The following is a 23143-nucleotide window of genomic DNA, read 5'->3' on the forward strand; positions in this document are numbered from 1 at the left end:
ACTGGTTATCCATATGAAAAAAAATTATTTTAGATCCACACCTCAAGTCAACACACAAAAAAATTCTAGGTAAAGACCTAAATGTGAAAAATAAAATTTTATTACTGTTGTGGCTTAAACTGTGTCCCCCCAAAAGATCTGTTCAAGTCCTAATCCTTGGTACCTGTGAATGTGACCTTTATGAAAATAGGGTCTTTGCAGATGAAATCAAGGTAAGATGAGGTTGCAATTCCTGACAGCAGTCACTCTGGTTTCTCTGATTCTGCTCTTCCCAAAGGCTTGGAAACCCCAGGAGATGGGAGAATTGTTTTTTTGTTGTGTTACCTCTGCTTGGGCAAGCTATTCCAAGCAACTGGGACACCTGTGCCCCTGTCTTGGTGCCACCTCTGCCCCTGCCAGTGACTGCCCAGGTGCCAGCTGGCTCCTCCCTGGGGGTGCAGATACCAAATGAACTTACTGGGATGGGTGGGTATTAAAAGTCCTGGCCTCGGTCCCTGAAACACTTTCTCTGCTTGATGCCTGCAGCCATGTGGCTGGTTCTCCTGCTGTGGCTGAGCCCTGCAGCCCCAAACCAGGAGACAGGTGAGAAGCCAGGCTAGCAGGTCGAAGGGACCTGGCCTCTAGTCTCTTTTATTTATTCATTCATTCGTTTAATCAACCATTTTTGTCCCTGGCATGATCCGCCTCCTTATGTTCACTAATTCATTAATTAAATAATTCATTTATTCAGACATCTACCAGTGCTTAAAGTGGCTTCTCTGTGTACCCACATTCATATTTATAAGTTGTCCTTGGATAATTCGCTTGGGAAGGTCTGTTTTGGTTGGGGAATCAAGAGGAATGTCCAGAAGAGGTGCCTATGAGTAGAGGCAGCAGGGGGCTCTGGAATGTGCACTGTCGGGGGATGGGAGTGGTACAAGAGGGAAGGTGGTATGACAAGCCCAGATCCAGATTAATAGGCAGACTCCCGGGAGAAAACTAGATGTCATTGCTAGGAATACTTTTTGTAGGGGTGGGAACCTCAAGGTGTGTGCTTAAGTAATAACAGATGTGTTAATAAATTGCTTGTAAAAAGGACTTCTGAGGAAGGGCGGGGCTTCAGATTTGCTGAGTGGGGTTCGCAATTTGGGGGCTGGAGCAGTATCACTGGGAACTGTACAGGGGAGGGGGAGGCTGCCCAGTGCCCCTTTTCCACACCCTGCCCCAGCAGTGCTCACCCTCTTCTCTATAAAACTGTCAAACAGGTTTAAAGAGTGTTGTTCTGGAGGGGTGCCAACTATTAGCATGGGGTTCTTCACCCAGCCTTGTTTGGGGCTGTTCCTGGCCTCACAGCTTGTCACTTCTACAAGCCTTTTAGTCTGAAGCCAACGAGATGGTCACACAGGAGTCCCTGATCTACTGCCTCTTCACCAGGAGTCTGTTTCCTGGTGGGCTCACTGCCCCTCCACCAACCCCGCGGCTGTCTCCTCTTACCTGTGGTGCAGCACTTACCATACAGTATGATGACGTTCTGGTTACTTGTAGTATGATGGCGCTCTGTTCACTAGACTGAGCTCTTAGAAGGTGTTTCTTTGGAGGGTTGGGTTGGACAGGGCAGTGGAATGTATGTCCATGATCCACCATGGTACTTGGCTCAGAGAGTCACTCAATAGAATAAAATGAATAAATGAATGAATGCATGAGTGAGTGAATGGGTGCTTGGTCACCATGGGGTGGACTTCCTTTCCCTTATTGCGCTGCCATTTTTCTGATGGGACCAGTCAGCGCTGTCAGGAACTGTAAATCTGTCCTGGCCTATGGACACCCTGGGAGCTCAAGTGTGAGCCCAAGTCCAATTCAGCTCTTTTAAATTAAATTAAGTATAAATTATTTGACACCAGAACTACAGAGATACATTTCCTGCTTTCCACCAATTGGTAGGAAGGCAGATAAACACACCTTCAGGAAGAAGATCGTAACAATAATGGAGACAGGGATTAATGCTATGTTAGAAATGGAAATCAATAGATTTTAAAAGTAAGAGGAAAAAGTTAATCCCAGTAAATGTAGTTAATACCTACGTCCCAGCTGGGGGGATGTAGGAAGGCCTCTCAGGATAGATCAAATTTATTTAAAAAAATTTTTTATTATGGAAAATTTGAAACACACAAAAGTAGAGGGAATAGTTAAATGAACCCAATGGACCTATTGGCCAGTGTGAAAATTATCAACACCAAGTTCTTATCCACCATATTAAGAATACACATAACCACAATACCTTGTCAGAGCTGAAATAATTAAAATAATTACTACCATTTAATACCTATTAGTGTGCAAACTTCTCCAACTATCAAAAAGTCCTTTTTGCAACTGGCTTATTCGAATCAGGATCCAAACAAGGTCCACACATACATTTAGCTGTTATATTCTTAAGTCTCTTTAAATCTATATCAGCTCTCTTCCTTTTTTTTTCCATGCTGTTTATTTGTTGAAGAAACCAGGTCATTTGTCCTGTAGACTGTCCTGAATTCTGGATTTGTCTGACTGGATCCTTGTGGGTGCTCTTCTGTCCCCTGCATTTCCTGAAATCTGGTAGTTAAGGTTCATTTCTTTTGGTAAGTATATTCTGTAGGTGAGGCTATGTACTACCTATTGCATGGAGAAGGAGACAGGCAATGTCTAGTCATCTCACTTCTACTGGTGTTAAACTTGATCAGCCAGATGCATCCGTTTGTAGGTCCATTATAAAAGTTCCCCCTCGACCTTTCTCTAATGGTTTTAGTTTCCACTGATGATTGTTACCTAGATCCAGTTTTTCATTAAGGATTGCCATATGGTGGTTTTCTAATTCTACCATTGATTCTGCATTTGTTAGCTGGAGTTCTTCTATAAAGAAGACCTTTCCCTTGTCAACTATTTGGTTTGTGTGGAAAGACTGGATAAATGATTCTTCATTTATCACTCTCAAAATAACAAGCTGGTTCGTTAGCAACCCTGGGAAGGTTGAATTTAATCATGACCTTGAAGGATAAGAATGTTTTCTTCTAGTGGCTATGAGAGGGAAGGGCCTTCCAATCAGAGGAAACAGCTTGACTAAAGGCTCAAAAGCAGGAACATGCAGGATCTTTAGAGAATGGCCCAGAGCAGTGGCAAGTGCAACCAAAGGCTTTTTGAAAGAAAAAGCCCTGAGCCTGATGTGGTGGAAAAAGCAAGGGGAAAGTCACAATTGCTGGTTCCACTCCCAGCTCTGTCACCCAATCACTGCTTGTGAACACTGCTTTTCCATTTTTAGATCAGTGTCTTTCAAACTTTTCTGGCCACAGTCCACATTAATAGAGATATTTTACACTGTGATCCAATACTTACATACATATACAGAAAAACACAAAAATTTCAGAAAGAACCCCAAGCAACTTACACTTCTATATACAATATACAATATATGTAGATATTTTGTATCCTATCCTATCCTATGCTATCCTATCCTATTCCACTCCACTCCATTCCACTCCATCCCATACTGTTAAAATAAATGCTGGTCATGACCACTGACTTGATCTCTGACCCCCAAATGGGGTACAGCCCTCATTTGGATGGTCCCTGGGGCTCTTTGCCGGCTCCAATCCTTTGATCGTTTCCTGGTCTTGGTGACAAACTGACACTGAACCAGGCACTTGGGAAAGGGGATGATATGAAAATGGAAACTGATCATTTGTAGGAGGCTCCTGAGTAGAACATGAGGCAGAAGCCAGACCAAACTCAGAGGCCACCATTCCAGCCCAGCCCACCATCACCTTGAGAGATCTGACCTCCCTGGACCACCGCCCCCCTTTCACCAGACACCTACCTGCTGGCCCCTGTTTCCACAACAGGCTGGGTTAGCCACACCTGGCCCCGCCTCCCCTCAGAGGCCCGCTCCCTACTGATCCTTTCAACTTTGGAAGGTCGTCAGGCTTATGCCTAAACAAAGCCCCAGGCAGGTGCTAACCTAACAGGAGGCAATTGGGAAGGTCAAGGTAAAGTAAAGGGAAAACAACATTGAGAGTGCTGGGCATGAGAGTACCTGGGGCCCCTTCTGATCTGAGCCAAAGACTCACCAGGTTACCTGGGCCACGGTCCCTATCTGCCAATGTCTTGTTTTCCTTATGTCTTAACGAAGATGAACCCCTTCATCTTGTAGTGGATAAGGAATGATCAGATAATAACTGAGTTGAGGGCTGCCCTGGTGGCGCAGTGGTTGAGAATCTGCCTGCCAATGCAGGGGACACGGGTTTGAGCCCTGGTCCGGGAAGATCCCACATGCTGTGGGGCAACTAAGCCCGTGCACCACAACTACTGAGCCTGCGCTCTAGAGCCCGGAAGCCACAACTACTGAAGCCTGTGCACCTAGAGTCTGTGCTCCGCAACAAGAGAAGCCACCACAATGAGAAGCCCAGGCACCGCAACGAAGAGTAGCCCCGTCTCACTGCAACTAGAGAAAGCCCCGTGTGCATCAACGAAGACCCAGTGCAACCAAAAATAAAATAAGATAAATAAATTGAAAAAACAAATAATAATAATTGAGTCGAGCACCTTGGGGAAATGGTAGGAATTGGGGTTGGTGAAACTGTTTTGTGAATAGCGACCTTGGAGAACTTCCTCCAACTTTGTGGGGTTTTTCTACGTCCCTCTTCTCACAACTCTTCTGTCGTTTTCTCTATTGCCTCTGTGTCTTCCTTGCTGTCACTCCCCTGTCACACTCTTCTTTTTGTCTCTCTTCTTGCTCACTCTTCTCTCTTAGCTCTGTCTCTCTCTCTCTCTCTCTTTTTTTTTTTTTTTTTGCGGTACACGGGCCTCTCACTGTTGTGGCCTCTCCCATTGCAGAGCACAGGCTCCGGACGCACAGGTTCAGTGGCCATGGCTCACGGGCACAGCCGCTGGCATGCGGGATCCTCCCAGACCGAGGCACGAATCCATGTCCCCTGCATCGGCAGGCGGACTCCCAACCACTGCGCCACCAGGGAAGTCCTGTCTCTCTCCTTTTAATAGCAACTTTATTGAGATACAATTCACATAATGTAAAAGTCATCCTTTTAAAATATACAATTCATGGTTTTTACTATATTTACGGAGTTGTGCAACCAACACTATTACCTAAGTTCAGAACATTTCATCACCTCCCAAAGAAACACCGTACCCATTAACAGTCACACCCTTATTCACCACACCTCCCACCCCTGGCAGCCATTAATCTACTTTCTATGGATTTGCCTGCTCTAGACATTTCACAGAAATAGAATCATATAATACATGGCCTTTTGTGGCTGACTTCTTTCGTCTAGCATAACATTTTCAAGGTTCATCCATGTTGTAGCATGTATCAGTATTTCATTCATTTTTATGGCTGAATGATATTCCATTGTATAGAAATTTCATATTATGTTTTATCCTCTCATCAGTTAATGGACATGTGAATTATTTCCACTTTTTTGCTGTTATGAATAATGTTTCTATGAACATTTATGTACGGGATTTTATGTGAACATATATTTTCAATTCTTTTAAGTATATACCCAGAAGTGGATTTGCTGGGTCATATGGTAACTCTACATTTAACATTCTGAGGAACTGCCAAACAATTTTTCAAAGTGGCTGCACCATTTTACACTTCTGCTAGCCATGTGTGGGGTTCCAATTTCTCCACATCCTCACCAACACTTGTTTTTGTTTTTAGCCATCCTAGTGGATGTGGAGTGGTAACTCATTGTGATTTTAATTTGCATTTTCCTGATGATTAGTGATGTTGAGCACCCTTTTATGTGCTTATTGGCCATTTGTGTATCTTCTTTGGATATATTCTTTGCTCATTTTAAAATGGGGTTATTTGTCTTTTTATGTTGTTGAGTTTGTGAGAGTTCTTTACATATTCTGAATAAAATTCTCTTATTGCATATATGATTTGCAGATGTTTTCCCATCCCATGGGTTGTCTTTTCACTTTCTTGATAGTATCCTTAGAAGCCCAAAACTTTGATCAAGTCTACTTTATCTATTCTTTCTTTTGTCACTTATGCTTTTGGTGTCATACCTGAAAAACTACTGCTTAATCCAAGGTCATGACAATATCTAGAGTTTTACAGTTTTAACTCTTACATTTAGATTTGTGATCCATTTTCAGTTAATTTTTATATATGGTGTGAGGTAGAGGTCCAAATTCATTCTTTTGCATATGGATATCTAGTTGTCCCAGCACCATTTGTTAAATCTGTCTCTCTCTTTTTTTTTTTTTTTTTTTTTTTTGCGGTACGCGGGCCTCTCACTGTTGTGGCCTCTCCCGTTGCGGAGCACAGGCTCCAGACGCGCAGGCTCAGCGGCCATGGCTCACGGGCCCAGCTGCTCCGCGGCACGCGGGATCTTCCCAGACCGGGACATGAACCTGTATCCCCTGCATCGGCAGGCGGACTCTCAACCACTGCGCCACCAGGGAAGCCCTGTCTCTTTTTAATGTCCCTTTGTCTCCAGGCAGCTGCTCCCAACCCCAGCCCCTCTGCTGCCTTGGAATGGATCACCACTGCAGGAGAGGAAGCTGCTACTGTGATGAATTCTGCCATGTGGTACCAGACCGCTGCCTGGATCACCGTGCCCTCTGCAACACTGGTAACTCACATGCAGGCTCCATTCCACCCCCAGCAGAGCTGGATGCTGTGATTGACAGAGGCAAGCCCCTTGCATGTACTTTAGGCCAAGGCCAGGGTGTGGACTGGATGGCTTCTAAGGTCCCTGACATCCCAAGATCCTGGCATTCTGTCCATTTCATATCAAAAGTGCCTACACATTCCTCCCCGCTTTCTTTCCCCACTGCTCCTTGCCACCTGCTGCTCCCCTCTGAGCCACTTTTGCAGGTCCCACAAGGAGAGGTTCAGCTGTTGGTGACTGGGGAATAGGGTGGGGAAATAGGGTGGCTGTGTTGCACCTAACTGTCCCCGCTTCTCTTGCAGTACAGATGCCTCTTGACCTGTCCCATGTAGACTTCTGAGGGCAGACAGGAGTCTGCAGAGAGGTGCTGGGGGTAATGGGCAGCAGCAGGGGGTGGGAGGCAGGGATGAGGACAGGATCTTTCACCTGTGTTTTTCTGCTCCTCAAACTATCAGCATGGTGCTGCAGGTGGTGCTGAGGAAGGAGAACTCGCCCAAGCCCTGCCAGAAGCAATCTAGACTGGATGCAAAGCATGGTGAGTGCCCTGGAGATGCTCCTAGAAGGGGTGGCTGGCAACCTGCTCCTGCCTCCCTGGCCTCCAAGCCCCAAAGTCAAGGAGCAAATACCAAAGGGGGCAAAGAGCCTGAGCTGGGCGCAGCACTGTTGCAGCCACGGTTTTAGGGTAGAAGCCAGGGTTCCTGCCCATGAACACTGACACTGAATTTCATATAATTCTCATGTGTCATGAAGTAATATTCTTCTTTTGACTTTTTTCAACCGTATAAAAATGTAAAAAACATTCTTAACTTGTGATCTATACCAAAAACCGGCAGCAAGACAGATTTGGTCCACAGACTGTGGTTTGCTGCTCTCTGCCCTAAATCATCCTCTGTTCTTTATTTTCCTTTTGTGTCCCGGCTTCAGCCCTGACCTGTCCAGCTCTCTGCGCAGCACTGGAGGAGAGCTCTCAGCCCCCACCCTAGCCTATTACAGCGTTGGGCAGAAAGAAAGGCAGTATAGCGCGATGGAAAGAGCTTGGACTTGGGAGCCAGATAGACCTGGGTTCAAATCCTGGCTGACCTCAAGCCTTCAGTCTTCTGAGCCTTTCCGCGCCTCCCTTTCCTCATCTGTGTCCTAGAGCTTGCCTTGCAGGGCCGCTGTGGAAGGGCCTGGTTCTTGGTGGATGAACAAGAGAGAGCGGTTATTTGGGGAAATGTAAATTAGCTGGAGAGGCAACAGGCCTTCGCTTACTGCTCATTAGGTCTGGCAGCTTCTCCAAACCAGCCCCTCTCCATCTCCATGAAGGGACTCAAGAAGACGGCCTGACGCCTCCCTGAAGCTCCTCCCCCACTCGGTGCCAGCAGGGCCCTGGAACAAAGCTCAGCCTCCCCTCCTGGGGCCATGATCACTGGGCCCAGGGGTGCTTGTCTCCCAGCTGCCACCCTGTGTGCTTCCCCATTGGTTCAACCAGAGGAAAAACGGAAACCTGCTGCTGTCGTAAACACTGTTAAATGTGCGTAGAATCAGCCGTAGAGGTTTCTATGCTACAACCCAAGGAAATAGGGGCTAGGGTATGGAGGGGTCCATTCTCAGGGCTTTGCAGACTTAAATGATTCCCACCGTCTCTCCTTATCTACACATTTTGAACCTGTGGGGACCCACTCAGACCCCCAGAGTTGGTATAAAGATTATTTTAAAGAGGAAACATTTGACCTACAGAAGATGCAGAAAGAAATGTTATCTGAACTTCCCTTATCTGACTAAAACAGAGCCTTCTAAAAATACAGCTGCCATAAATCTCCCTCCAAGGGATTTTCCGGCCAATTTTAGCTGCCGTGGAGACAGACTGCCAATAGAACCTTCCATATTTTCCCACAGAGGTCCTAAGCCCCATGCCTTTGTTAAGTGTGGTGGAGAAACCTTTGTCTCTGGTTATTCAGTGAGTTACTCATTACTAAGCAACTCCCTGGTGCACGTGTAAATAAACTTTGTCTTTTCTCCTGTTCATCTGTCTTTTCTTAGTTAAGTTGCAGGCCTCCAGTCACTGGACCCAGGTTGGAAGAGGAAAAAGTTTTTCCTCCCAACAAACACAGACCCAAATGGCGCTGGTGACAACTCCATCCTTCCATTTGTTCAGGCTGAGAAGTCTGTAGTTTTCTTGACTTTTCTCTTCCTTTGACAGCCCACACCGATCTGGTAGGAAGTCATGTTGGCTCTACGTTCAAAATATATCTAGAATCTGACCAACTCCAGCCTCCTCTGGTACCACTGTGGTCAGAGCCACCCTCCTCTCTTACCTGGACTAGGGCAAAATCCTCCCAACTCTATTCCAGTTTCTATTCCAGCCCACAGCTGCCAGAGTGGTCCTTCTAAAACCCAAGTTAGAACTGGTCACTCCTCCGCTCAAAACTCCCCAGGGGCTGCTCCCACCTCACTCCAAGAACCCAGCGCCCAAGGCTGGCAAGGCCCTTTGTCACCTATGCCTTATCACCCTGCTCCCCTGCCCCCCAACTCTGCCCTCTCACGTGGCTCCAGCCACACGCCCTCTTTTGTGCTTCTTGAACTAGGTCCTGCCTTAGGTCTCTGGATCTTTCTCTAGCACTTCCGCTGCCTGGAGTGTTCTTCCCCACGTAGCCACTTGGCTAACTTTCTCACCAGCTTGGAATCATTGCTCAGATCCCATGGTGCTATTTGATACTTTAATCTGTCCCTCACCTCTCCACGCCACACACACCAGGTTCTTCTTACCTGTCTTTTTTTTTTCTTTTTTCCATAATATTCATCCCTATATTGTTCACTTATTAATGTTTGCCATCTCCTTTCACTGGGAAGTTAGTTCCGTGAGGGCAGGGATCTGTCTTACTCAGTGCTGTTTTACTCAGTATCCTGGGTGCCTAGAACAGTGTCTGGCATCTAGTAGGTGCTCCAGATATGTCTGCTAAATTAATCAAACCAGCCTCCTATGCTCATTCAGGGTGAGAGCTGAGTTGGGCTGAACAAAATGTCCAGGAACTTTCTGGATAAGACTATTATGCCCCCAGGGCCAACAGTCATGTGTCCAGACTTGGAAATTCCCCAGATACAGGGGAAGATGGACCAGACAAAATTCAGCAAAACCCAGGAAAGCACTCAGCCAGGATTCCCTTCTAGCAGGTTCCTGGTTAGATCTCATCGTAGACAACTGGGCTAGAGCTGAGCTGTTGATCACTTAGAGGATGAAAAGAGAAAGGAAATGGAGAAGGGAAGTCTGTGGTGGGGGTGCAAGGGCACCTGGAGTACCTCGGTCTGTAGATTAAGCCACTGGCCGCTAGAATGAGGAAGTCCCTTTCCCCGCTAGGGTGGGGCTGACAGGTGGGCCAGGACGGGAGGGAGGCGGCTCAAAGCAGTTGCATTCTTTCTGGATTTCTCCTCTGTCTTCTCAAGGGTGAAGAGTCACACCAGATCACTCATTACTAGATCGGGTCAAACAGAATTCAGGTCACTGCTATGGCCCTGGGGCCTCCTCTCCCCACCTACCCACCCCCCAAGGGGAAATCCATTCTCCCATTTTATAAAGTGAAGGACTGAGGTTGAATGGGAGGGTGGAAGGGCTCAGCCTGGCAGGAGTACTATACAGATTAACAGTGTGGCTGGAACTGGGGTCCAAGATCCTTGACCCCAAGTGCTGGGCTGTGTCCCAGATGGACCCCTCAGTCTCCTCTCATAGAGTCTTCCTCCCCTCATCCCACCCCCGTGCCCTAGAATGACTCCCTTCTCCTTCCAGGCCACAGAGCCCTTTATCCCAACGGAGGGTGAAGTTCTAGAAGACAGTGGCTCACACCAAACGCAGGACCTCAGACTTCATGGCCAAGAGGACCTCAGAGGTCTTATTGACAGAGGCCCAGAGAAGGCAAATAACTTGTCCAAGATTGCACAGAGTTCTTGGGCCACTACCAAGGAAGGAGCTGGAAACAGAACCTAGACCTTTTTTTTTTTTTTTAATTTATTTATTTTTGGCTTTGTTGGATCTTTGTTGCTGTATGCGGGCTTTCTCTAGTTGCAGTGAGCTGGAGCTACTCTTCGTTGTGGCTCACGGGCTTCTTACTGCGGTGGCTTCTCTTTTTGCGGAGCACAGGCTCCAGGCGCACGGGCTTCAGTAGTTGTGGCATGCGGGCTCAGTAGCCGTGGCTCGCGGGCTCTAGAGCACAGGCTCAGTAGTTGTGGTGCACGGGCTTAGTTGCTACGCGGCATGTGGGATCTTCCCGGACTAGGGCTCGAACCTGTGTTACCCTGCATTGGCAGGCGGATTCCTAACCACTGCACCACCAGGGAAGTCCCAAACCTAGACCTTCTGATTCCACTTTAAATTTCCTTCCAGCTGTGAGATTTTGTGATTTTTCTGACACCTGTTCAGCAAGCTTTCCTCTACTCTGGAGCTGCTTTATTCACAAAACTCTTGCCCTGAAATCCCCAAGATACCTTGTCTGGCCACTGGCTGTGGCCATAACAGCTTATGTCCTTGGCCCTTTGAGGGGATAAGATTCTTCACTAGGGCATTTGGAAATACATTCTGCAACCTCATTCCCCGTCTTGTGGCCAAATCCCCAAGGTTCCCTAAGTAATCACCCTCAGTGTCCCTCCTCCCAGGCCTGGGGACTCAGACCAGCGCACTTACACTTTCCCTTCTCCCAGCTGTGCTCTTCCTACCCCACACCTCCAGTCTGGCCCAAGACATGATCCTGCCTCTGGCTGGGATGCAGGATCACAGGATGTAAAGATGGAAGGATGTTAGGGATCAGAGTCCTGCCCCACACTGGAGAGCCGTCTCCTGCAGACCTCAGGGGGCTGTTCCTTCTCTCTGTTGCTTGAGGATCTGACTGGACATCAGGGCCTTCACTCATTTATTGAGCACCTAAAATGTATATGTTTTCAACAAGCACCAAGTATGTAGCAGGCACTGGTAGAGCCTTTTTATCTCATGTGAGCCTCATGAAACAGCCCAGTGAGGTAAGGATTATGCCCATTTTACAGATCAGGAGGTTGAGGTTCAGAAAGTTCTTCAATTTGCCCTAGATTATAGAGCTAGTAAGTCTAGAATTAGGAATAAAACCCATGTTTCTCTAACTAGAAGTCAAAGCCCCATGCACAGGGGGAGAGGGAGGGGGGAAAGGCTATGGGAAGGGGGAAATGTGTGTGAAACACCATCTTCCATGGCCTCCCTGCCTACAGGACCCAGGGGATAATATCACTGTGGAAATGATTCCATAGCTTCAAACCAAACTTCAGAGAGGGGGGTGTCAGTGGGCAAGGGGGGCAGGAGGGTTAGCTCCTTGTCAGCCCTGACACACAACCTGCCAGCTCTCAGCCTGTGCACTTGTGATCACCTGGTTACACCCTGGAAACTACCCAGCCACACCTAAGCAGGTGGCCCGCCCCTGCTCCGCGGGTTGAGCAAGCAGGAAAAGGTGGCAGCAAGAGGCAGTGGGCAGATCTGCTGGGCAATGGTGGCCAGAGCCCCAGCTAGGATGGCCTTTCTCTGGGGCCTGGCTCTGCCCCTTTTCTTCTTCTGCTGGGTGGCTGGGCCTCCTAGGAGCTCTGCAGGTAAGGAGGCCAGAGGGTGCCTGTGGGCTTCTCTCCTGACTCTGGATGGGAGCTTCTGTACTGCAGCCCTTTGTGGGTGAGGGTAGCTCTCTCGGGTTAGTTATCATCAACCATAAAGCTATACATGAAGTATTACTATGGCTGGTAGTATGCAACGGCACTGGGTCAGCTTAAGCATGTGGGACTCTGCGGTCCACACAAATGTGAGGTTGCTGTGGGTTTGTCTTTATGCCTGTGAGGGTGAGTACGTGGGGCGGGGAGATTGTGGGGGTCAGGGAGGTGCAGGCTGGTGATAAATCTGATTAAAACCTAAGAATGTGGCTTGACAAGATTCTTTCTCCTCCAAGTTTATTTTCTAGCATGGATTTCCTTCAAAAACCTATTTTTGTGTGAAAAGTCTGACTGTCACAGGCTGCTTGTGGAGGGTGGATTCTGAGAGAGGCAGGGCTTTTATGAAAGAAGAGAATGAACATTGATCTGTAATAGGAACTGTGCGAGGCTTGTCACATGCATTATCTCTTGTGAAAATAGACTTTATTTTTTAGAGCAGTTTTAGGTTCACAGCAAAATTGAGCAGAAAGTACAGACATTCCTATGTATCTTCTGCCCACCTCCCCACAGCCTCCTCTGCTATTAACATCCCTCACAGAGAGGTACATGTATTACAATTGAGGAAGCTACACTGACACATCATTACCATGCGTTATCTTTTAAGACTTTATTTTTCAGAGCAGTTTTAGCTTCACAGCAAAATTGAGAGGAAGGTACAGGGATTTCCCATATACTCCCACCACTATCTTTTTTTTTTCTTTGTGATCATCACTTTTTTTTTTTGACATGGATATACCCATAACGTTTTATTGAATGAAAACAGTTGTAACACAATATATACAGTTTGATGACATTTTGACATATATACACTACTGATACTATGTATAAAATAGCTAACTAATGAGAACCCACTGTATAGCACAGGCAACTCTACTCAGCCATCACTATCCTTTTAATCCACACAGTTAACCCTGTGAGAGAGATACAATTCTCGTTCTTACTCTCGTCCAGCCCCCCACCCACCGAGAGAAGACTGAGGCTTCTTACTGGGATTAAGTAACTTGTCTGCAGAGCCAGGCTTTTATTCCACACATACATAACCCCTAGACCACACTGCCTCCTGCATGCACTCATGATCTACCAGGCTTGTGTTGCACATTTTTTTTTCTAACTTTTTTTTTTTTTCTTTCTGCGTTGGGTCTTCGTTGCTGTGCGCGGGCTTCTCATTGTGGTGGCTTCTCTTGTTGCGGAGCATGGGCTCTAGGCGCGTGGGCTTCAGTAGTTGCAGCACGTGGGCTCAGTAGTTGTGGCTTGCGGGCTTAGTTGCTTCACAGCATGTAGGATCTTCCCAGACCAGGGCTCGAAACCATGTCCCCTGCATTGGCAGGCGGATTCTTAACCACTGCGCCACCAGGGAAGTCCTGTGCTGCACATTTGACATTTAATTTAATGTAATGTTCACAATCCTATGAAATAGGTACCCCAGCTCCATTCCACAGATGGGAAAATGTAGGCTTGGAGCTGGGAGAATTGGCCGGGTCACAAGGTTGGTAAGCAGCAGAGCAAGCAGCAGAGACAGGACTCGAACTCAGAGTCCAAAGTCCAGATGTTTTCCTCTCTACCAGTTTGATTTGAGGAATGGGTCAGGAGAGCTGCAGCATTCTAGAGCTGTAAAGAGCCAGGGTGGGCTTTGCTCTGTTTGAGAAGACTGCCAGTGGGTAAGAGAGTTGGGTGGGGGGTTGTGAGGGCCCCAGAGATTAAGAGGCTATGGGTTTGGGAAGCATGAGGAGGTTTCACCGCAAGATGACCCTACAAGGCTCCCAAGAAAGGAAGAAAATGTGTGAGGGGAGGTCAGTGGTCAGACCCCACAGCTTGAACTTCAGGCTGTGTGGGCAGCCGCAGAAGGGCTCTGCCTCCATCTGTGGGGACTGAGAGGCTCAGAGAACTATCTCGGGCTTTGAAGTGGAGAGAAGCAAGTATATTTCTGTAAAAGCGTGGTTTGTGTGTGTAGGTAGACCGCACTGAACAGGTAATGAGAGCGAGTGCCATGACCACCTAATCCTCATGTGGGTACAGCCTGAAACTCTCGCTATATGAAAGTAGGTTGTGTGCTCTCAGGTGACTCCTTGAAAGGACGTGGTCAGGGAGGGATGCTTAATAACCCCCTGCAGGCTTTGGAATGTAAGGGCTTCCCCATTCCCCTTCCCCTCTGGTCCTCACCCCCACAGCAAGGCAGATATGAGACCCTTGCTGGTGGGGGACAGAGTCAGTATTTGCACCAGTAAATCATCAGACTCCAGAGCTGGTAGGCGACACATCTGGGACTAGAAGCCAGTCTCTTGCCTCCTGGCCCAGTGATGCTTCATTATCCAATGGGAGACACAAGAGGACAAGCCGAGGACCTGTCCTGACACCCTAGGTAGAGGTGACCAAATGGTCCTGGCCCTCCTTTGGGCCCTTGGGTACTTTGGGGCCAGTAGGTCTCAGGAAAGACCATCTTAAACCATAAGAACCCTGAAAAAGGGTGGTTATATTTTCATCTTTTCCTTCCAAGAGTAGGGTTACTAGATAAAATACAGGGTGTCCACCTAAATTTGAATTTCAGGTAATGAGTTTATCAGTATAAGTATGTCTTAAATATTACATGAGAAATACACATACTAAAAGAATTTGTCATTAAAATAATTCCTTGTTTATCTGAAATTCAAATTCAAATTTAACTGGGCATCCTGGATTTTTAGTTGCTAAATCTGGCAACTCTCCTCAAGAGGCACCATGGCCTCCATACAGAGAGAGCCCCTCTCCCTCTGTAGACAGGAGAGGCACCCTTGTCAGCTCCTAAATATTTGCTGTAGCCTCCCCCGGGCAATGCGTGCCTGCTGGCCCTCCACTCACACGACCTCAGAGTGTCGGTCCAGTGAGCAGAGACATCCTGCCCTGGGGAGACACGCTAGCAGCTTCTTTCTAAAAAGTACAGTTTTGCTTCACCTGGCTCCCTGTTTCCTGTGGAAGACGCTGGGTTCATCATTTCTGGCGTTCTGGGGTTCCATCCTTGCCGTCTAAGGCCCGCGTTCAGGAGAGACTTGAGCAGGTGGACAGCTTGCCCTTTTCCTTTGCTAGAGCCCTGGGGGCTCTGCCTGCTTCCCTCTTTTGCAGCGGCCATCACCCACACTGTCCAGGAAATTCCTCTCCTCCAATCCCTGCAGCTACCTCTCAACACAAAACCACAGACGTTTCTTGTGGTTGAAGTGTTTTACTTCCATAGGGAAACAGTCACTGGATGAGAAAAGGATTGATAGGAAAGTGACAAGGGGGTGGTGGTGTGATGAATTGGGAGATTGGGATTGACATGTATACACCGATGTGTATAAAATGGATGACTAATAAGAAAATAAATAAACATTAAAAAAAAAAGTGACAAGATTCTTCCAGAAAGTTCTAAGAGTCATGGTCCCTGCTCTGCAGTTCTTGGCTCACTTGGGTCTTCTGCCTTTTTTGCTCCCCCTTGAAGCTGGATCCTGGCCCTACACATTCACTCGGATGGTTTCAGACCAATAATCAACTAGATTCTGGGGATTGCTTGCCTCATGTGGGCCATCAGAGGACATCAGTCAGGGCAATCCCAGTACCGTGGCTGCCACATGGGCCTGATCTTCCCAATAGTGCCTCCTCTTCCTTGAATATATAGATGAAAAATAGGGTAAAAGCAGTCTCCCTCCCCACCTTCCTCCCAGCAGTGCCCAGGGCATAAGCACAAGAGCTTGTGTGAAGTCAGTGCCCTGGGACTCATAGCTCACAAAGTTGGTCTTACCCAATACAGGCCCCAGCACCAGTGAACCAGGCCACACGGAAGTGCCTGCTGTGACTCCAGGGGTCAGGACGAGCTCAGAGGGAGTCTTCCAGACCACTGACCTCACTGAGACCTCTATGTCAAACCATGTCTCTTTGGAAACTCAAACCCTAAGCACCCAGACCTCTGATACGACCTTCCTCCCAGGCAGCACCATTTCAGTAGCAGAGAACAGGGGAAACAAGACCATGGCCCTCATAAAAATAATGCCTTCCAAGTCCTCGGCTGTGATCACCACTCCTATGGAGACATCAGCCACAAGCGGCAGCCCCACGGGACGTGGAATGACCACAGTTGAGACTGTCACAGGCACTGAACTCTCGAAAGCCGCCTTTGACACCCTTTGCAATTTCGACAGCTCTGAAGAGGCAAAGAGAATCAAAGTAGACTTCTTGAAATTAGCTCACACCTCTACAGAAGCCGAGGCCTTGTCCTCGGAGAGCAGCGCTTCCTCTGACAGCTCAGTTCCAGCCATCACCGCCTCACAAGCCCTGTCACCTGACATCACTGCTCTGGCTAAAGCCTTGGTTACCTACAACATCAGCAACATCGAGGTGATCGACTGCAGTGTTACAGAAATGGAAGCAACTGCCAGCACCCCTGGGACCTCAGACACAGATCGCAGCCCCACAAGAGGAGAGGCCCTGTCTACCCCCGAGACATCCGCTTTGCCTGACTCCACTGAAGCAAAATCACACCTCGCCAGGACCACAGCCTCTGCTGAGACCTTGTCAGCAGCCAGCGCCACAGGATCAGCCACACCTGACATCACACTCACCATCAGTAGCACCACAGAAATGGAAACAACAGCCGCCAGGGCCACGGCCCCCAGTGGAAGCTTGGTGACAGTTAGCGTGAACCTCTTGGAAGAAAACTCATCCCTCTCTGTTGAGACAACAAGCCACACCGAGGTCTCAGGAGCAGTGACAATCTCCACAGGGACTGCGTCAACAGTAGGCGAGGTGACTTCCCCTGCTGGGTTCTCAGCTACGGTCTACAGCCTGTCTGAAGTGACTACCATCATGAGCTCCACCCCCTCAGAGACTTCTACCACTGACATCACATTCGGTGCGCCCGCTCCCAACAGCAGGAGCACTCTTCCTTCTGTCCATCCGGCTACGGCCAACAGCAGTCAAGAAACAAACATCACCTTAGCCAAGACCACAGCCTCAGCAAAGACCTTGGAGATAGCCAGCACAGCTGGAGGGAAGCCCTCAACAGCCACGCCCACCAGTGCTCAGACAAGTCTGACAGATGTTACTGCAGGTGAGCGGCTTCCCCCATGTGTGATTTTTGGGGATTTGGGGTTTGGAGTCTGCATGTTTAGGGAGTAGGTAGAAAGGAAGCCTCTGGGGGCCTATTCTGAGCCCTGTCTCTGATGTCACCTCTTCATGATCTTCTAGTGGTTCTTGCCAAAATCAGTAACGAGCAGAATTAAGGTGGTGTATGGAAAAAGTGTGGAGAAATGGTTTGGGATCTTGTCTCTGCCCTTAACAACCTGAGTGACCTAGGACAGGTCCCTCTCCCTCTCTGGGCCTCAGTTTCTCCACCAATTGCTGGAGGAGGTTGCAGTGAAGTCCTTTCCATCTCTGCCATTCTACGGAGTTGACTGTTAAGTAACTACTGTGCACCAGGCAAGGACCCAAGTTTTACTTAAAAGACACAGCCCTCACTATCTGAACGCCTCTGGTTCAGCCAGGGCCATACCATATGAGCATCTGGCCCAAATTGCTGCCCTCTGAGCAGCTGGGACCCCATGAAAATGGAGCTCACTGGATGCACTTGCTGGGATTGGTGCCGTAAATGGTGACTTAAAATAAATAAATAAATGGGGCAAAGGTTTGGGAGTCTAAAGCTACATCTCTGGGCAGGACAGGAATAAAGACGCAGACCTAGAGAATGGACTTGAGGACACGGGGAGGGGGAAAGGTAAGCTGAGACAAAGTGAGAGAGTGGCGTGGACATATATACGCTACCAGCTGTAAAATAGATAGCTGGTGGGAAGCAGCTGCACAGCACAGGGAGATCAGCCTGGTGCTTTGCGACCACCTAGAGGGGTGGGATAGGGAGGGTGGGAGGGAGGGAGACACAAGAGGGAGGGGATATGGGGATATATGTATATGTATAGCTGATTCACTTTGTTATAAAGCAGAAACTAATACACCATTGTAAAGCAATTATACTCCAATAACGATGTTAAAAAAAAAAAAGAAAGAAAGCTACATCTCTAAGACAACAGATATTTCTTGGGGAAGAGGTGCCTTGTCAGCCCAGCTCCCAGTCAGCCTATAGCCTTCACCTCCACTTCCCATCACTCTTTCCTCGTGCCTCATCCCTGCAGTATCCTCAGCTTGCACTGCCCTTTTTTGGGGGGTGAAATAAAAATATTAATCACAACTACCTTACTGAATATCTTTTGTATTCCAGGCAGAGGTGATATAAAAATATTTCACAGCTAGTGAGCATTGGCACCAGCTGAAGTTTCTCTCTGATTCCAGGCAGTAAACTACTGTATGAGTTTTGCATGTTATCTCCTCTAACTAAACCTTCAAAACTACCTTATGAGGTGGGTATTCTTACACCCCACCTGACAGATGAGGAAATAGATTTAAAGATGGTAAAAAAGTAACAGTGGAATTCCAAGTCTGTTTGATTCCAAAACTCAGTCTCCTGTTGTGCTTTTATTTTTAAAGGCTCAATTTATTAATATATTTTTATTTTAAAAAGCTTTTATTTGTTGATTAGATGATACATTCACATGATTTGAAATTGAGTAAGTACAAAAGAGTACACCATAAAATGTCTTTCTCCCATTGCTGTCCCCCAGCTCCCCAATTTTCCTTACATACATAACTGATGGTATCACTTTCTTGTGAATCCTCTTCTGGACATGAAATATGCATATGGAAGCATAAGAAGGAAGATGAAAGATATCTACATATTATATCGATATAATATAGACATAGATACTATATCATATAGATATAGAATAGTATCTCTCATCTTCCTTTTCATGCAAATGAAGCATGTGTTAAACACAGATCTCTGAGACAAGGCCATTCTTTTTTATGGCTTCTCAGTATTTTGTTTTACCATGATTTATTTAACCAGTGTTTTATGGATGGACATTTAGGTCTTTTTTTTTTAACATCTTTATTGGAGTATAATTGCTTTCTAATGGTGTGTTAGTTTCTGCTTTATAACAAAATGAATCAGTTATACATATACATATATCCCCATATCTCTTCCCTCTTGCGTCTCCCTCCCTCCCACTCTCCCTATCCCACCCCTCTAGGTGATCACAAAGCACCGAGCTGATCTCCCTGTGCTATGTGGCTGCTTCCCACTAGCTATCTATTTTACATTTGGTAGTGTATATATGTCCATGCCACTCTCTCACTTTGTCCCAGCTTACCCTTCCCCCTCCCCATGTCCTCAAGTCCATTCTCTAGTAGGTCTGGATCTTTATTCCCGTCTTGCCCCTAGGTTCTTCATGACCTTTTTTTTAGATTCCATACATACGTGTTAGCATACAGTATTTGTTTTTCTCTTTCTGATTTACTTCACTCTGTATGACAGACTCTAGGTCCATCCACCTCACTACAAATAACTCAATTTCATTTCTTTTTATGGCTGAGTAATATTCCATTGTCTATATGTGCCACACCTTCTTTATCCACTCATCTGTCGATGGACACTTAGGTTGCTTCCATGTCCTGGCTATTGTAAACAGAGCTGCAATGAATATTGTGGTACATGACTCTTTTTGGACATTTAGGTCTTTTCCAGTATTTTGTTATGACAAACAGCCCTGCAGTAAATAGCACATTTTTCACATGTGTGTCATTTTCTGTAGGATAAACTTCTAGGAGTGCAATTGCTGGATCAATTCTAATAGGAAGAAATGACTAAAATGAGGCAGGTAAAGGCAGGCATATTAGGGCTCAAGAAAAGACGGAAGTTGCCTACAAGCTGCTAAGTCAGGAAGGCTGGATTGAAAGACCTCTGCCAACCTGGAGCTGGAAGCACTGGCTGAGGACATCCCCTCAGAGACCAGCCTCTCTGCAGCCTTCTCCCCGGCTGGCCCCTTTCCCAACAGCCCCATCCGGGCCTCCAGGCCTTGAGAACATTCTAGATCCACTTTCATTTCTCCTTCCTCACACTACTCTTTTGACTTCTCCAAATGTGGATGGGGCCTCTAGCCATCATTTCCTTCCCTCTTGTTGGGAAGACACTACGATGGGTCCAGTTACTGGAGAGAAGGAATCCTTTCTCTTTGCAGTGAATAGAGGTAAGATCCTATGTGAACACAGACTCATTTACACACGAGTGTGAGCACACATATGCAGCGTGGGGACAGAGACTGGGTAGCACAGTTCACATCTTGATTCCTGAAATGACTTACCCATATTTTCATCTTCCTACTGTTCTCAACTTGCAGGTGAGGATGGAGGCTTCCTCCTCCTGAGGCTGAGCGTGGCCTCCTCAGAAGACCTCACTGCCCCCAGAGTGGCAGAGATGTTGATGCAGCAGGTGAGTGGCACTTTCTGTGCCGGGGAGTAGAGGAGAGTGAGAGGTTCTCGGAGACCCTGGGGAAGATCTCCAGGATACAGAAGATACTGTACACTTGGGAGGGGCTAGCTTCTTATGGAGTATTAGGAGTGAGATCTAAAAATCCCTGTCTGGCTTTGCTTCTGCCTGTTTTTCCTGAGTTCTGAATTCCTCTTCTCTGCTATGTAAAAAAAGATTCTTTCCCTCATCCCAATTTCCTCAGGCTTTAGGAAGATCAGGCTTTCAGGCCCCTGGGAGAAGGTCAATGTTATAAATGGGCAGATAGGCAGGACTTTAGTTGCAAGTGGCGGCAACCCAACTCATCGTAGCTTATACAATAGGCAAGGTATTGGCTGAGAAACTTAGAGGTGGCTGTCCAGCTTCAGTTATGGCTGGATCCAGAAGCTCAAACAGGATCATCAGGATTTTCTCTTTCTCTCCCCCTCTTAGCTCTGCTCCCTTCATTCCTCAGAGTCTCTTCATATGTAAGGAAAGGTGGCTGTGACAGCCCTAGATTCACAAGGCACTTACCTCTCCCAAGATCTGCATATCGTACTAGGGAAGGACGGATCTCATTGACCTGGAAGGGCCACCATGACTGACAGCCCAACCTGAACCACATGGAATGGGAAGGAAAGGCTCTAAAGGAGATAGGGATATTAGACAGAAAACAAAAAACAAACAAAAAAAACACCATAGATGTATGCTCTAGATGGGGACCCAGATTATATTTGTAGAAGTTGGGAAAATTCTAAAACCCAGATCCCTGGACAAAGCTTCTAGTGGTGGAATTCTAGGTTTAGGGTTTTGGGGGATGGTGTGAGTCATTGGAAGGTTAGAATGAGTCAGCTCAGCCTAACTCTTGTGTCCCCATCTTGCTTCCAGGGGATGATGGGAAGAGGGAATATTTGGGCCCTAGAAGTTCTCTTAGTGGAAGGGGGGCCTATCAGGACTCCCATAATAAGGAGGTCCCTGAACATGGCATGGGACTTTGAAGTGGGAGAGCCAAATAAGTGACAAATTCCCACTGCACATGATAATCCAAGTAGCAAGTGTGAATCCTGGTTGAAGAAGGAAGCCAAGGATATGTCAGATCTGAGCCCCTCAAACTGGAAACTATTTCAGGGGTCAGAAAGAAGCCAGGGAGATAGGAGCAGATCAGGAGCAGAGGTGCAGGAACCAGGCCATGCAGGTGTTGGGTGTCAGTTCTTGTTGGGAGCTGGCCACTGGCGAAAGGCTCAGGGGTCAGACAAACAACAAACGTTGGCGCCACGTAGACCTGAGTGTGAATTCCAGTTCCTAACTGTGTGACCTTCGGTAAGGTACTCCATATTACTTTCCTTCCTCGTAAAATGAGGCTGGTACTACCTGCTTTCTAAGGTTACTGTGAGGTTTAAATGGCATGAAGGACCTAGCCTATGCCCAGCCTGCAAGAGGTTCAGAAAGTGCTGCTGGCCTCCTAATATGTTCCCTTTTGCCCACCAGCTCGACCGTAAACTGCATATGTTTATGTCTCCCATCCAAGTCTCCCTGCTGCGTGTCAGGAGGGGCTGAAGAACATCAGCTGTGATCAGGCACTGCCACGTGTGGAAGGGGGCAGTGCTGCCTGCAGCCTGGGCCTCAGCACGACTGGAGCCATGTTACCTGGAAGGTTCCCATGTAGATCAGCAAGCCACGGCCTTACCCGGTCATGGCAGTGGGACCCTGGCTCACATATGCCTGGGTGTACGTGTGTAGGGAGCGGGTGGGGTCTTCGCCTGTTCCAGAGATGTCCTTGGACTTCCCCTGGCATGTGTGTTGTGTTTCAGTAAAGAGTGACCTGATCACCCATCTGTCACCTGCTGTGTGCTTCCATCCTACATTAAAATTACACTCAATGTGGCCCAGGGTCACGGTTTTATGGTACAGGAATTTTGTGCACCCTCACTGCTACCTCCCTCCTTCATGCTCCCCAGGTTGTCAGTTTGGACCTTGATTACAGCACTGACTGAGGCTGGCCCTAGAGCCTCTTGAACTGTGAGCTCCTTCAGAGCAGGAACCACATCTGTTTATCTCGGTATCCCTGGAAACTAGCAGAGCGCCTGGCCTGTAGTAGGATCACAGAGAATGCTTGTTGAATGGACTTGAATTTCAAGTTTTTGATACAAGCAATCCTCAATTATTCCTCCCCCATAGCTCATAAGTCATGTTGTTTTTAAAAATTAAACTTGGCTTATTTTTTTTCTATTGTAGAAGTAAAACTTGCATTTAAATTTTTGAGACCTTCTTAAGAACCAAGGGGTGGGGGGAAAGGAAATGAGAAGTGGGGGAAGAGAAAGAAAGAAATGTCTAAAATCCCACCTCTAGTTGTCTGGAGTTGTCTAGTTGTATGTAATACAACCATTGTTAATGTATATGTTCAGCCTCTCCACGTGGGTGGCTCTGAGTGGATCTCCACCAAGAGGTACATTACATTCAA

General features: G+C 47.3%; 2 protein-coding genes and 1 pseudogene across 3 annotated transcripts in view; all 3 read left to right on the forward strand.

Moving 5' to 3' along the window:
* The window catches only part of RUBCN (rubicon autophagy regulator), an 84458-nt gene extending 77867 nt beyond the window's left edge, over positions 1 to 6591 (forward strand). The window contains exon 23 of the transcript XR_003432969.1: positions 6480 to 6591. The gene's annotated coding sequence lies outside the window, so the exon portion shown is untranslated. The remainder of the gene's footprint in view (positions 1 to 6479) is intronic.
* LOC113627557 (uncharacterized) lies at positions 462 to 6913 on the forward strand (annotated as a pseudogene).
* A 196-nt stretch (positions 6914 to 7109) lies between these two features.
* MUC20 (mucin 20, cell surface associated) lies at positions 7110 to 22513 on the forward strand. 2 transcript variants are annotated; one of them, XM_027107393.1, is made up of 4 exons: positions 7110 to 7188; positions 16105 to 17400; positions 20576 to 20667; positions 22171 to 22513. In XM_027107393.1, the coding sequence occupies exons 1-4, from the start codon at positions 7110 to 7112 to the stop codon at positions 22237 to 22239; spliced, it is 1536 nt and encodes a 511-aa protein (XP_026963194.1). In that variant the 3' UTR covers positions 22240 to 22513. The 2 variants fall into 2 exon arrangements, with proteins under 2 accessions (XP_026963194.1, XP_026963185.1); XM_027107384.1 differs by lacking the exon at positions 7110 to 7188 and adding an exon at positions 10892 to 12233.
* The last annotated feature ends 630 nt before the right edge of the window (positions 22514 to 23143 follow it).

The sequence above is a fragment of the Aethalodelphis obliquidens genome, unplaced genomic scaffold, assembly GCF_003676395.1.
Source record: "Aethalodelphis obliquidens isolate GAN/ISIS:26980383/991018 unplaced genomic scaffold, ASM367639v1 scaffold1, whole genome shotgun sequence".
Classification (NCBI taxonomy): Eukaryota; Metazoa; Chordata; class Mammalia; order Artiodactyla; family Delphinidae; genus Aethalodelphis; species Aethalodelphis obliquidens.